The 15,097-nt window shown below is 30.4% G+C and overlaps 1 protein-coding gene across 1 annotated transcript; it reads left to right on the top strand.

Annotated features, from left to right (window-relative positions):
* Positions 1-536: 536 nt before the first annotated feature.
* On the top strand, positions 537-4,223 carry LOC118034725 (CASP-like protein 5A2). The gene is made up of 3 exons (XM_035040083.2): positions 537-1,003; positions 1,951-2,083; positions 3,733-4,223. Exons 1-3 carry the CDS (start codon positions 789-791, stop codon positions 3,922-3,924), a joined length of 540 nt encoding a protein of 179 aa, XP_034895974.1. The 5' UTR covers positions 537-788; the 3' UTR covers positions 3,925-4,223.
* The last annotated feature ends 10,874 nt before the right edge of the window (positions 4,224-15,097 follow it).

The following is a 15,097-nucleotide window of genomic DNA, read 5'->3' as shown; positions in this document are numbered from 1 at the left end:
CGCTGGTTCAACCAGGTCATACCAGGTTTTTCCTTCTCTTATTTTTTTTCAACCTGCCCTGGTTCTAGTCTTGGGTCGACTAGATTCTGGATCGACCAGCCGGGCCGGACCGGGTTTCAAAACTATGCTTATAACACTTGTATATTTGGTTTGTGTAATTAAAAAAAGGTTAACGGAAAAAAGTTGTATTTTTAATTTTAAAAATGAACCTTATATAGTAAATAGTTGAACTTTATTTATAAAAGAACATCAAATCAAATATTAATCGAACATCATTAATTTTAAACCAATAATAAATAGACGCACAACAATAGCGAGAACGCACGCGAGGCATATTAAAACTTAAAAGTGCATTCTTGGAACATTAATAAAAGAAGAATAAAGAGTCAACCATATCAAGGGACTAAACTCTCATGATTTCCAAAACTAGAACAACAAAATTATAAAATAAAAAAGAACAGGGACTAAATTACAACTCACTTAAAACTTTACCATTACCATACAGTGAGTGAAATCGCATCATTAACTCAATTAGGCAGGATTTTCTTTCCTCAGTGTCTCACAAAATTAGAAGAGGAAATATTTGACCTTTTACTTTTAGAAAAAAAAAAAAAAAAAAGAATCTGAGAAAGAAATAGTAATTTTTGGATTTAGAGGAGAAAATAGAAGTAATTTCATTTTTGTTTTGTTTTGTTTCAGTTTTAATTTAATTTAATTTAAGAAGAAGATTGTTACTATTATTGTTATAGCAATGAATTGAAGAGGCAGGTGGTGGTGGTGGTGGAGAGATGAGTGTGAGCCATGCATCAATACATCCGGTGGAAGATCCGACCACGACGGACGGCGGAAACAATAACGCGCCGAGAGTGAGGATGAAAGACATACAGGGGATGCCAGGCACCAAAGGCGGCCTTGCTTTGCGTCTCTCTCAGTTTATATTTGCTGCTACGGCTCTTTCTGTCATGGCCTCCACCAGCGATTTCCCTTCTGTTACTGCCTTTACGTAATTAAATTCCTTGCCTTCCTTTTTTTGTTATTTATTTTGTTATTTGTTGTGTTGGGCTCAATTGCTTGATTTTGCTTTCATCTTTCCTTAAGAGAATTATATGAAATATTTAGCTTATTAATATCAGTTTGGTATTTTTAAAACCCTAAATTTTTTGTTTGATTGCTGCTGCTGCTGCTATGTTAAAAGCAGGGAAGATGAAATGTTTCAACGCCGTAGCAAAATTACAAGTTAGGCTCGAAAAAAGAGAACATTTCCGTTTCCAATAATTTTATCTAGGGCTTGATTTGATCAGGCTGCGGCTGTTCATTTGGAAAAGAACACTCCTTTTCCGATACTGTCTTTAGCATTTTGATTGATTTGTGTGGATCATTGGTATGGAGAAGAGAATTAGGGAAAGCACTTGAGTGACGCTGGACTTGCATTGGTATGTCATGAAGAGCATGCCTCTCTAAAGAGCTTATAATTAAATTTTCACCATATAGTATATCTTCAAACACTTTAGTTACACCGGACTTGCATTGGTATGTCATGAAGAGCACGCCTCTCTAAAGAGCTTATACTTAAATTTTCACCATATAGTATCTTCAAACACTCTTTGTTTGTTTCCTTGTTACTTAATACTTAAAGCATCCTCGTTTTGTATTAGCTTGCTGTATCTGTATTTCAATGTGGTTAACAGCTTGGAAATATAATAAGTATGTTTGGCATGTTCTGGTTACTAATAAGATTTCACCGTTGATGAGTGAGTTGTTTTGTCCCAACAACTGAATTAGTTGTGCTTTGGATGTCTTCTTTACGCAATCATGCTACGGAATCTTGCATATCCTACTATTAACAGGATGGGATGTCTAATTTTTGGTTTGCGAGTCGGTTTTTATGTGAATTGTGATATTTATTGTTTGATGACATCATTTCTTTTCTTTTATAATGCGCAATAACAGCTACCTAGTTGTGGCCGCTAGCTTGCAGTGCCTGTGGAGCCTTTGCTTGGCTATTGTTGATATTTATGCCCTTTTGGTGATGCGCTCATTGCAGAATTACAGGATTGTCATAGCTTTTGCTGTTGGCGATGGGGTAAGATGACAATGTCTTTAATGTAAAACTGAATCTTAACAGTGGACATCTGGGCCATCCTTTTTCTCTCGTGTTATTTATTTGCAGCCCTTATTTTTACACTCCAAAAGATAGATGCATTTTGCTTGTGGCTTGTAGCTAGTCTTCCTCTTTCATAAGATTGTCAAGTGATTTGGACTGCTTGGTTTCCCCCCCTATTTATCCTCTCATTTTCCTGTGCTCTATGGTTACTCCACTACCATCCTTTTTTACCCCTTCTTCTTTTCGTTTTGATTTTCAGCTTGTACGAGCTAAAGCTACAATTACCATCACTTGCCTTTTTATTTCAACTCTTTAACATTTTCATTATCACTAGTCTAATGTTTTAGCAATAAGGAGTGGAGTCTACATTGAGTCATAATTAGAGGAAAAATTCAGCTAACTACATTTTACTAGAATGCGGACTGGAATCATATTTAAATCTACTTAGGGAGTGTCTAGGAATGCTTTTGCTTTCAGGTGCTTTTGGCTTGAAAAAGCATCAAATTGATGCTTTTTTTTTTTTTATGTTTTATGATGGTTTTGATGTATTGATGTTAAAAATATAAAAAAATATGAAAAAACATTATTTTGATGCATTTTCAAGCGAAAAGTTATTTTGAAAAGTGTTCTGCACCACAATCCAAAATACACATTTATACTGAATATTTATGACTTATCTCTTTGTGAAACGGCAAGAAGATAGCGTTCACTATAATATTTCACAAGCTCAAGTGCTATAACTATGCTCATCATGGTTTCTGCATAAGCTTTTGGGTGCATGCTATTCTAGGATTTTTGAATATTCTCCCTCCATGTCAAAGAGATTGTCTGCCTTTCTATTTTTTATCTGTCCCAAAATGTTTGTCTGGTCAATGCTTTAAGTAGTCTACTTTCCTAAAATACCTCTATATAAACTCCATTTTGCAAAAGATTGTCAAATACTTTTGTGGAGCTAGCAAGATATCATTAAATTTGTTACTAAGATCTGCTTTAAATTGATAAAGAAAATCAATTCTGTCAATTGGAAAAATAAGAAACTAATGGTTAGTACACGAGAGAGTTACTGTGTGATTCAAAAACAAAATATTCTTTCATTTTTCCATTTCCTATTCTTCACTAACATGCACCCAATTAGCAACAAAAATAAGAGATCAAAATAGACATATATATGAAGATTAAACAAAATCAATGTACTTTCTCCACCTTTTCCTTTTGTACATACAAATATCTTTAACACAACAAGATTTTTTGCAACCTGAAAAATATTAATTCTTAAAGAAAATTCATGGAAGCTTGCAAAATGTATAGAGAGCATAAACACTACATATTTTATGACCCTTGACATTTAGTTTTGTGGAGTTAGGTCTTATAAGTTTGATCAGGCATTTTCATAAGGTTCCCTTTTGTGAAATTTTTTCATGGTGCTCATTCCAAAAATGAACATTGAACTACAGAATGGAAAGGTTGCGATAATACTCCCTCAGTTACATGGATGTTTACTCTACATACGAATGTGCATTTTCTATCTTCCTTCACTTCACATCAATTAACTCTGTTGTATTATCTCGTGAGTTAATTTATTTGCATTTAGATTTTGTTCTCCTCAATTTTGTGTCATTTTCATGCAGATAGCGTCTACTCTCACGTTTGCTGCTGCCTGTGCTTCTGCTGGCATCACAGTCCTTATCAACAATGATCTTGACAGCTGTGCCAATAACCATTGTTTACAGTTCGAAACTGCTACAGCCATGGCATTCATCAGCTGGTTCTCTGCATTGCCATCTTTTCTCCTGAACTTTTGGTCACTGGCATCACGATGAAGGACAGAAAAAATGCGGAATTAAAAAGAAATCGACAACACCAGCCATTTTGTGGTACCAACTGAAATACAAGACAGTCTTGTTTAATCTTTGTTGCATGTGTGCATTGATAGGAGGATGAGTTCATTACTCTTGGCATGCGATTTTGTTGTAAATCGGAATGCAACGTAAATATTTGGGGTGCTTTGTATTTGCTTGTTTAGGCAAAATGGATTTGATTGGGTAACTTTGGTGTGGACATTCGCAAGGAGTATGTGTAATGATTTCTGAAGAGTGGACGCTCACATTCTTTCTTCTCCTCCATTTGGCTAGGAAGCTATCTAACATGCAGCACCAAAGGTTTACTTCACGCAGGCATTGAGGCAATGGAAAGCTCACATTCTCGTAGAAAGGGAAAAGAATCTCACAATTAGAACTCTAATTCATATTTTATTAACGGATATCTTTTTCAAGTATAGTTTCTCTCTTTAAAAAAATCTACAACTCCTTAAACAAGTTAGAATCATAAATTAAATAGAAAAAATAATACAAAATACAAAAATACAAAGAAACAAAATGAGATTGACCCAAACAATATCTTATAAAATCTAATTTAAAGGATTTTTGGACATTAGTTGGTTATAGCAACCAATTCTTTTTACACCTGTAGAATCTCTGGTCAGTCAAATTAAGAGCCAAAATTTGAGAGCGATATAGTAATTAGATAAAAAATTCTAAGTTTTTTTTTTTTTCAATATTTTATCGGGCTGCTCGGTTAGCTCTGCATTATTGATCCTTAAACAACTTTGGAAGGTTTTCTATGTTTTATACTTTTAACAAATCAGAAAGTAATTCTTCAGAATTATGCAATTCTTCAGTCCCACCTATCAATATGCTTGTATGTGAGCACAAAATGTTTATTAACATATATTAATTAATTAATTAATTAATGGTAGCAGGTGCTGCTGCTTGACGAGCTCACAAACTCTGTGGATCCTAAGTCAGGGCCTCCAGGCCACCTTCAAAGCAAAGACGTGTACCTCCTCTTTCTTCTCCTCTCCCTCCTTTGCATTTATTAACCTTTTCCTTTACTTCCATTGAGTGTCTTAATTTATATATGTATAAACAAATTTAAAAGACAAGGAATTCGTATTGTGTTGCTTCAGAACAACTGATCATTTGAGACACATCCAGTTTCGGGCACAGAAACTTGGAGTTGATGATGTTGAAGAGTAATGAATGCTATAATAAATTATTGCTAATAAATTCAACATTTTCTGGCAATTTAATTAACTTGCAGGAGTAATTTTCATGTAAAAAAGTCTTAATTAGTAATCATTTAGCTTAATTTAATTTCATATGATTAGTTTTCTGTCTTTTTTTTTTTTTTTAATTAATGCGAAGCTACCACTAACATCCATATTTGGCTTGCAAAACCACACAGGTGTCTGCTGTTGTGGTACTAATAGCGGTTCTATGCTAGATAGAGAGTTTATTTGGTGCCGTGGTGCTATTTTCGTTTCGTCAAAATTTTAATTTTTTGGTTATGAATGATTTTTTTGTGTATGTTTTTGGATTGTTTTAGTGAGCTGTTGTCAAAAATAAATTTTAAAAATAAAATAAAAATATTATTTTAATATATTTTTTTAAAAAAAAATATTTTGAAAAACAATTTCAATCATTGTCTCAAATATCCTTAAAAAATAGCTTCAATTAAGCTATTGTCCAAACAACAATGAGGTTTCTTCATGATCTGAAAACAAGTTCCATTGACCCTGATCCCAAATTTTCCAATCAATGAAAAAAACTTATAGCTTTTGATCATTAATTATCCAACTAAGATATCTCTAAAGAAAATTAGGGTTTTGAAGCATGTTTCATGTGCCCCTAACATTTCTAATTAAACCGTTAATGTTATTCTTATTTTGTATTGTATATTGTACTATATATGATACAATGCTAGTGTTAACTCATCTTTTTAACTAAATTTAAAGAATAATATAAATCATGTCATTGTCATCTCCCAAGTTCATTGCTTAGGTTTCATTCATTATGATGTTCTAATGATGCGAATCTTGCGGATATAAAGATCCGTGAACCCACAAAAAAAATTGATTTCCTTCCAATAAAGCTAAGATTAGGCTTGAATCTGAGCTTGACCTAGTAGAAACCTATCCTTAAGAACCAAGACTATAAAAAAGATCACCCCCACCTTACGTTTTTATTGAGACGTGAAAAAGAAGTATAGAAAACACCATCAAGATTGGTCAATCCTTTGATAAGTTTGAGTAGTTCAATCAAGAATCAAAGTATGATAATCACTCACCACACATAATATGCAACAACTTTGTTATTATTGTCAAAACTGAATAATATCCTTACATAAGAGTATTTATATGTAAACCTTAAAAATAATGGGTCAAACATACACCAAATTTAAATAAAACCCAAACTAATTAAAATTAGGTTTAAAATAATAAAAATAAATAAATAATAGTTTAAGATTATTTTTCACCCTTTTTCCGCATATGATAGTAAAAAATACTTGAGAAAAATAATTGTTAAAAAATATTTATTGAATAAAAGCTTGATGCCTTGTAAAATAAAAATTAATTTCCGACTAGTTAAATCTTCTTATTTGATGAAATCCTTGTAAAATATGCAAGCTAAAGGCTGTCATTTAAGTTCTCAATAGCATTAAGGACTCCTTGTAGTAAATGTAACCAAGAACTCTTAAGGAAACAATGTATTTTTTGTTTTCGCACTTTTCTGATAACTTTTAGGCTAAACTTCAAACATGTCTTTCTTTTTCTTCTGGATAAATTAGTTGGTCTACTATATATAGTTAGAAAGGCATAAATGTCTAGTTTCCAATCTATTGGAATTGTATTCAAACTCCTCTTGTAGCACCAGATATGACTTGAAAAGTAGACAAAGATCTGTATTAATAGATTTGAATCTTTTTAACTCAAGCCTCTTAAATTAATCAATTGAACTATTTTTAGATCTACTTTGTTTTAGGCCTTAGAATAAACCCAATAAATACTCCCAATAAATCCTTTGATATCGTAGCTAGGATCACATTACCTAACATGTGCACCTAGGATTATTAATTTTGTTTGGTGATTAGCCTTAAGCAATGCAATCTCTTTCATAAACCCTTTAATCCTTGGCGGGAGCTACATTAATTTCAGCTAGCTTTTATATATATATATATATATATATATATATATATATATATATATATATATATATATCAAGTGACTTCAAAAGCTAAACTAGCTAGGAAGCTCTATCATTGCAAAAACTAATTGATTTATACATTTATATCTAACTAACTATGAAACTAAAAGATCTAAATTTTTTTTTACTGAGCTTCACTATTTATATGAATAGTGAAGCACCTCCTTGGATTTTTTAAATAAATTCATCCAAACCGATCCTTGAAAAAACAAAAATTAAAGTCACAAGACCTTCAAAATTCAGCCTCTTGTATATTAAAACTTGATTTTCACCTTTAATAGACAACACCAGAAAAGCCCCCTACTTAACTTCATTTCCTCTTCAAAACATACTAAATTAAAAGCCTATAACCTAATTTTCTAGCCTTAAAAAATAGCGCTAAACAGTCAACACATTGAAAAAAAATCTAAACTGTATAGAGTAAACCCTGTAACAAACTTTGTGGACATACTTTATTTCCACTATTCATTGCTACAGTGCAATGACTATTTTTCTCATCAGAGAAAAAGTGATAAGGCTATGGGTAAGGATATTTTGATCTTTTTAGGTGACCTATTAGTCATTAGTTATTTTCAAAGGGGGTATATGTGTCTTTTCAAATTTTCTAAAACAGTAAAATAAATTCAGTGTTATTCAGATAAGTTTTTTCTAAGCTATAGACAAGGGTATTTAAGTATTTTCAATTTTTTAAATAATAGAAGACATTTTTCCTTAGAACCCACAAAAAATAAACAGGGGTTCAGGGACCTTTTGGTCTTTTTAGTATGGTTTTTTTGTTAATTTCATGTCATTAAGGGTAGATTAGTCTTTTTAAATTAATTAATTATTCTTAAAATTAAATAATCCCCACATGCGCCAACACTTAGGAGGTATCCACTTTCTTTAAGCAGCGCGTGCAACGCCTTTCAATAGCAAAACTTGTGCTTTTGTTTTGTTGTTGGAAGCACCATCACATCCTCTTTCTTTTGGTGAGGTACGTGTTGATGTAGGTGTGGCGATTTGTCACTAGTGAGTATTTTCTTTTTTTCTTCTTCTTCTTTTATTTCTCCTCCCAAAAAAAAATAAAGTTTGGTTCTTTTTATTTTTGATATTTCAATTTCAATCCTTATTCTTTTGATTTTTAGACTTTATTTATTTACCATTTTATACAAATTTTATTTATTTTTGATTTAGTCCTTCACTTTTAATTTGTCATGTTTTATTTCTTTTAATCAAGTACTTATTCTTTTGCTTCTTCTTTTTTTCTTAGTTGTTTTGCAAAAGTTTATAAGTTTTCAATTTCATTCTTCAATCCAAGTTTATGGAGTATTTTTTTTTCTCTAATTTGATCCTCATTCTTTATTTTTTTTTCTTTTGTTAAAGTTATTTTTCTTTTTGATTTAACCCTTCAATCAAAATTCTAGGCTACCTTCTAATTTATTTTTTTCACCTTCATTCTTTTAATTAACATTTTTTTTTATCTTAGATCCTTTTATTAATTGATTTTTCCCTTGATTTCATCCTTTAATGTTTGATTTGTTTGAGATAGGGTTTCACATTTTCTTTAGGTATGGTGCTTCTGGTCTTATAGCTTGGATTATAGGTTTCAAAATTAATACGGGTTGATATTTTGTTTTTTACTTATTTCTTTTTTTATTTCATCATTCGATATTGTTTTTTTTTTTTTAAAATATTAGTTTGGTGTTTTTCTCTAATTTTTTTTTATTAAGTTATCTTGATCTTTAACCTAGGCTACAGATTTCACAGACTAACTCAGATTGGCTTGCCCTTTATTGTCCAAATTACATGTTTATCACGCTACCCTGAGTTGACTCGTCTTGATTTTTTTTATTCAATATCGTGTTTCTAAATATTTTTCCCCATGTTATCGTGATGATTTTTTCACATTTATTTACATAAATGGTTCTCAATTTATTTAGTTAGATGCTTGCCTAAGCCTTTTGATTTACACTTGGAATCTTTTATGTTAAAATACATGTCGAAAAAGCTTGTGTATCCAATTTTTTTGTTGGAAAAAATATATATAACATGTGGTGGAGCGCGGGTCAAATAACTAGTACAAAAAAAATTCCTAATTTCAACTTCAACTCCTCTTGAAAACCCAAAATTCCTTATGCACTTACCATTTTCACTCCGTACCCATAAAATAACACTAACCCACTTTAATTTTCAATCATTTCAATTTAGATTCAAATCCAAAATCATAACTTCCCTAATTTCAAAACATTATTAAATACATAAAAAAAAAAAACAGAAACACTAAAAAACTCACATTCATCGCAATAACGATATTGAACCAAAGCAATTTCCAATAAATACAACAAAAAATCCTTGACCAATCAGCCTTATAATTCATGTAGAAAAACCCTAAAAGAAAGTCAAAGAGAGACTAGGGTTAGGTTTTTGAAACCAAACACAACAACAAAAAATATAATGATTAAATAAGAGAAAAATCAATTAAAAAAACTCTAAATAAATAGTCTAGAAAAGTGATTTTAAAGAAAAGAAGAGGAAGGGCATAAAACAATTGATGGAAGAAATGAAGTTTTTTAATAAATTTTTTAAAGAGCCATCCTTCTCTCAAAACCCTAACCCTCCTCTGTCAAAACCATCAACAATGCCTCTTAATAGTAACTAATTACTAAATTGTCATCTCAAACCTCTATTTCAGGAAGTTTTTATATAAAGAAAACTAAACTCTAAGATCTTTTAGCTTTTTTATGTATTTTAAGTGATATATTTTAATTTAAATTGATAATGATTCAAGAACTAATATAGAGAAAACTAGACTCCACCATCTCATCTATACATGTTTTTTCTGTTAAATATGGATTTTTTCCTTATAGAGTTGAGAAATATATGTTTTTATGGGTTTTGAATTAATGTAGCACATGGTGGTTGTGGAGACATTTATGATCAATATAAGTTATTTTCATTTAGTCTATGCTAGACTATTTACTCCTGCTACATTGTGAATAAGATCAAAAGTTAGTTTTTTAATATAAAAAAGTGTATGTATCATCAAGGTGCTTTTTAGATTGAAGATTTTTTATTATTATTATGGACCGACTTGTTGATGCATGTTTAATAAAATAAATCAATCAAATTAATAAATAAAATTTGCAGGTCAGATGACATTCACTCTATTTTGATTTACAGAGGAAATTATTTTTGGCCTTTTTTTCTAAAAGAAAAAAATAAAACAACACATCGTTTGCTTGCCTAATTCTCAAATACTATAGAGGTGGTTGAAAATTAGGCATTTTTTTTTTAGATCTACAAATTTATTTCTCAATCTATTTTCACTTAAAAACACATAATAAACATTTTTATCATATTAATAAACTAATTTTTCAATTCAACACATCCCTAAATTGGTCCAAAAATACAAAATCAAATCAAGATTTTTTTTTCTCAACTCTTATCTACATTTTCCAATAAGATGAAGGTCTAAAAACACTTCAATGGACTTTTTCTCGTCGAATGAAACTTGTTAACACCAATATCAATCTTTTTTGTTACTAAAATACGACCAACCAATAAATTTCTCCCCCTCAATGTTTTTTAGCTAGTTTCCTCTCCTCTTCCAAACTTAGGGACTAAAAAAAATCAAAATAAACTTATTTACCAAAATTAAAATTTCAAAAGCAAAAGGGACTAAATCGAAGAAGAAAGGAAAATAGGTGGTTGAAAACTATTGTTTTTACCGACTTTGACACTAGCCATGTGTTTTCCCTGTATTTTACATCGTGGTCCTCTCTCATTTTATTTTATATTTCAATAATAATTTAAAACTTAATCGATAATAGAATGATTAAATTAAAACAAAAGGTTTAAATATAAAAAATAAAAGGAGTTGCTTCATTATAGCATATGACACGTCATCTAATTGCCTAATTTTCAACCATCAAAGAGGTCATTGTAAAATTAGATTAAGATTTTTTTAATCTAAAAATTCATATTTTAACATATTTTCGCTTAGAAACACCCGATTAACATCATTCTCATGACAATAAACCATTCTCTCAACTCAAAACACCCATGAATTAGCTCAAAAATACAAAATAAAACATAAAAAATTATTTCTCAACATTGATCTACTTTTTTTTTCTAGTGAGATAAAGGCCTAAAAAACTCAAATGAACCTTCTTTCATCGAATAAATCTTGTTAACACTAAGATTGGTCTTTTTTGTTATTAGATAATGGCTAACCGACAACTCCCTCTCTCTTTCACTATTTTTCAATAAGTTTCTCTCCCATCTTCAAAAACCTAGGGACTGGATGATACGGTTCAGCCTTGTGATACGACCCAAGTAAGGTCATATTCGGATTTTGGTGTAAAAAGCGCAACAGTCCAGGTTTACGGCAACAATCATAATTCTTAATCCGACCATTGGATCGGGCTAATATTTTATACGGACTCTCCAGACATGTTTTCCTATCTTGGGTTAAAAATTCAGGTCAATCAGAATTCAGGTAGGTACCACAATACTGGCCAACAAAGGCTGTACGAATTTTGTTATTTATTTTCATTTGACTTGTGAACTTCCTATTTGGTTAGGATTCTTTTCCTACAAGGATATGACTGCTGGTTTTAGGAATTTTCTAGTTCTATAAGGATCCTTAATGAGCTGCAATATAATTTACAAGTGTGGCAATGATTCATTAATGTTTCAGAATCCTTTTATGATAAAAATTCCTTATTCATCCTAGCTACACAAGGAAAGAAGGATTGGTGATATTTAATGATAAATTAATTATTTTTATTATTTTCTTTCATGTTTGGGCTTAATTAAAACTTTGTTTTGAGCTAGGGTCCAAGGCTTATTTGGATCATGTTATAGGCTTTTTAATTTAGGGTTTTTGGGTCAGTTTTGTATGGGGTCAGTTCAGTCCACAAGGGTAGATCCAATAGGGTTACTTTCAAGAACTATTTAAACACATGTAACTAAAATTTCGACAGCTTTGATGATTATTACTTCTGAATTTTTTAGTTTTAACGTGTGAGAGTGATTCTTGCATTCTTCAGTTCTTGAACGAACTGAAATCTGACTTATCTAAGATTAATTGTGTTCATGGCGTCATTCTACTCATTCCAATAATGTTGGTGCCTTGGGGCAGGTTTCCATTGTGTTACACTCCTATCAGACCTATTTTGACTTTCCGAGATCATATCTCAATCTTGATTGTGGGTTACGTGACCACGAGGTTCACATAAGTTGATACGGTTCAGCCCTGTGATATGACCTAAGTAAGGTCATATTCGGATTTTGGCATAAAAAACGCAACAGTCCAAGTTTACGGCAACAATTATAATTCTCAATCTGACCATTGGATCATGCTAATATTTTATGTGGACTCTCCAGACATGTTTTTCTACCTTGGGTTAACAATTCAGGTCAATCGGAGTTCGAGACGGCACCGCAATACTAGTCAACAAAGGCTGTATGAATTTCCCATTTAACTTGTGAACTTTCTATTTGGTTAGGATTCTTTTCCTACAAGGATGTGGCAGCTGGTTTTGAAAATTTCCTAGTTCCACAAGGATCTTTAATGAGCTGCAATATAATCTACAAATGTAGCAATGATTCATTAATGTTTCAGAATCCTTTTCTTATAAAGATTCCTTATTCATTCTAGCAACATAAGGAAAGAAGGGCTAGTGGTATTTAATAACAAATTAGTTATTTTTATTATTTTCTTTCATGTTTGGGCTTAATTAAATCTATTTTGAGCTAGGTTCCAAGGCTTGTTTGGATCAGATTATGGGCTTTTCAGTTTATGGTTTTTGGTAAGTTTTGTTTGGGGGTCAGTTCAGCCTATAAAGGTAGATCCATTAGAGTTACTTTTAAGAACTATTTAAACATATGTAACCTAAATTTCAGTAGCTTTGATGATTATTATTCTGAATTTTTCAATTTTAACGTGTGAGAGTGATTCTTGCATTCTTCAGTTCTTGAACGAACTGAAATCTGACTTATCGAAGATTAACTGGCTTCGTGGTATCATTATACTCATTCCAATAGTGTTGGTGTCTTGGGGCAGGTTTCCATTGTGTCACTCATATCAGGCCTATTTCAACTTTTCAAAATCATATTTCAATTTTGATTGTGGGTTACGTGACCACGTGATCACGAGGTTAGCATCACTGGAAAAGAAACAAAAAGATCTTTTGAACAAAAACTAAAATTCTAAAAGTGAAAGCAACATAATCGGAGAAGAGAAGAAATTAGATGGGTTAAAAAGCACTTTTTTACCGACTTTGAGAAGAGCCGCATGTTTTTCTCGTATTTTACATTGTGGTCCTCTCTTTTAATTTTATCTTTCACCATTTAAAACTTAATCTTATAGAATTAGGTAACAAAAGGTTTAAATAAAAAAGAGAGTAAGGAATTATTAATTTTATCTTTTACAATTTAAAACTCAATCTCATATAATTAGATAACAAAATGATTAAATTGAAATAAAAGGAACTTAAATTGAAAAAAAATAAAGAACTAAATTGAAAAAAACATAAAGAATAAGGAAAAAAAAAAGGAATTGAGTTGGTTCACTATTTACATGAATAATGATTCCAGCTCAATATTTTTAGTATAGTAGTTAATAACATCAAAATCAAGTTAAGCAAAGATTTTTTTTTTTTTTTTTTTTGAAAATTTGAAGCTGTAGAAAGAGAGAGAGGGAGAGTGAAGCCTTAGTTTAGAGCGCAAAAAGGAAGAGAAATATGAAAATGTGTTAATATTTTATTTCAAGGTAGAGTTAAGCAAATATGGGCTGTGCGATAGGTGAGTTTATCGAGGATACAACAGTGCTCCTTGGTTTGTAAAAGTGTAGATATAAGCTTTTTAATTCGAGATACACCAGACTTGTTTTTTTAAAATTAATCAATTTATTAAATTAATTAAAATATATTTTAGATATTATTTTATTAATTACCATTTAATTTTATAATATTTTATATAACAATCCCTTGTAATATTAGCAATTCTTTTATAACCCATCATTATTTTATAAAAAAATCTTATCTAGTTGCTTTTTAATAGCGTATTTTCTATTATTATATAATTTATTAAATAAAAAAACAATGTTTTTAAACCCCATTATCTTAGTAATTTTTTTTAAAAAAAATGCTTTATATTTTAAGTTCATATAATCAAGATTTTACTGACAAATAAAAAATATATAAGTAATATTTAACATGCCCGCATACCATGATTATGATTATTTAATGTTAATTGACATGTATTACCTGTTTAGAATTATATTTAGAATTATAGTAGCTATTATTGTTCAAAATATTTTTTTTTTAAAATATTTTAAAATAATATTTTTTATTTTTTAAAATTAACATAATCTAAAAATATAAAAAATTAATTTTTAAATACATAAACAATATTTATTATGCCTGCATATGATGATTATGATTATTTAAAAAAATACTTTATATTTTAAGTTCATAATCAAGAAGATTTTACTTACAAATAAAAAATACATAAATAATATTTATCATACCCACATATGATGATTATTTAATGTTAACTGACATGTATTGCCTATTTAGAACACATGTATTACCTATTTAGAATTGTAGCTGTTACTGTTTAAAATATTTTTTATTTTTTAAAAAATATTTTTAAAATTAACACAACTTAAAAATATAAAAAATTAATTTAAAATAAAAAATAATAATAAATTTCAAAAGCGTTCCCCGACACGCCCTTGCTGCTGCAAGCTGCCTAGGGCCTCAGGATATCTTTGTTCCAAAAGCATTTCTATTTAATTTGCGGCCGTGATGGCAATAATTAAAAAAGATGTCAGTGCACGAATTCCCAAGCAACCACGTTTAATGAGCTAGCTGATAAAACAGACACGAATCTTGGATAGAATCCCACGTACGAGAGCGAGGAAGAAGACGAGCGGGAACAAATTTTTAAAAACACCAAGATCTGG

The sequence above is a fragment of the Populus alba genome, chromosome 9, assembly GCF_005239225.2.
Source record: "Populus alba chromosome 9, ASM523922v2, whole genome shotgun sequence".
NCBI classification, from domain to species: Eukaryota; Viridiplantae; Streptophyta; class Magnoliopsida; order Malpighiales; family Salicaceae; genus Populus; species Populus alba.
The sequence above is the reverse complement of the archived record's forward strand: the minus strand, read 5'-3'. Positions and strand labels throughout refer to the sequence as shown.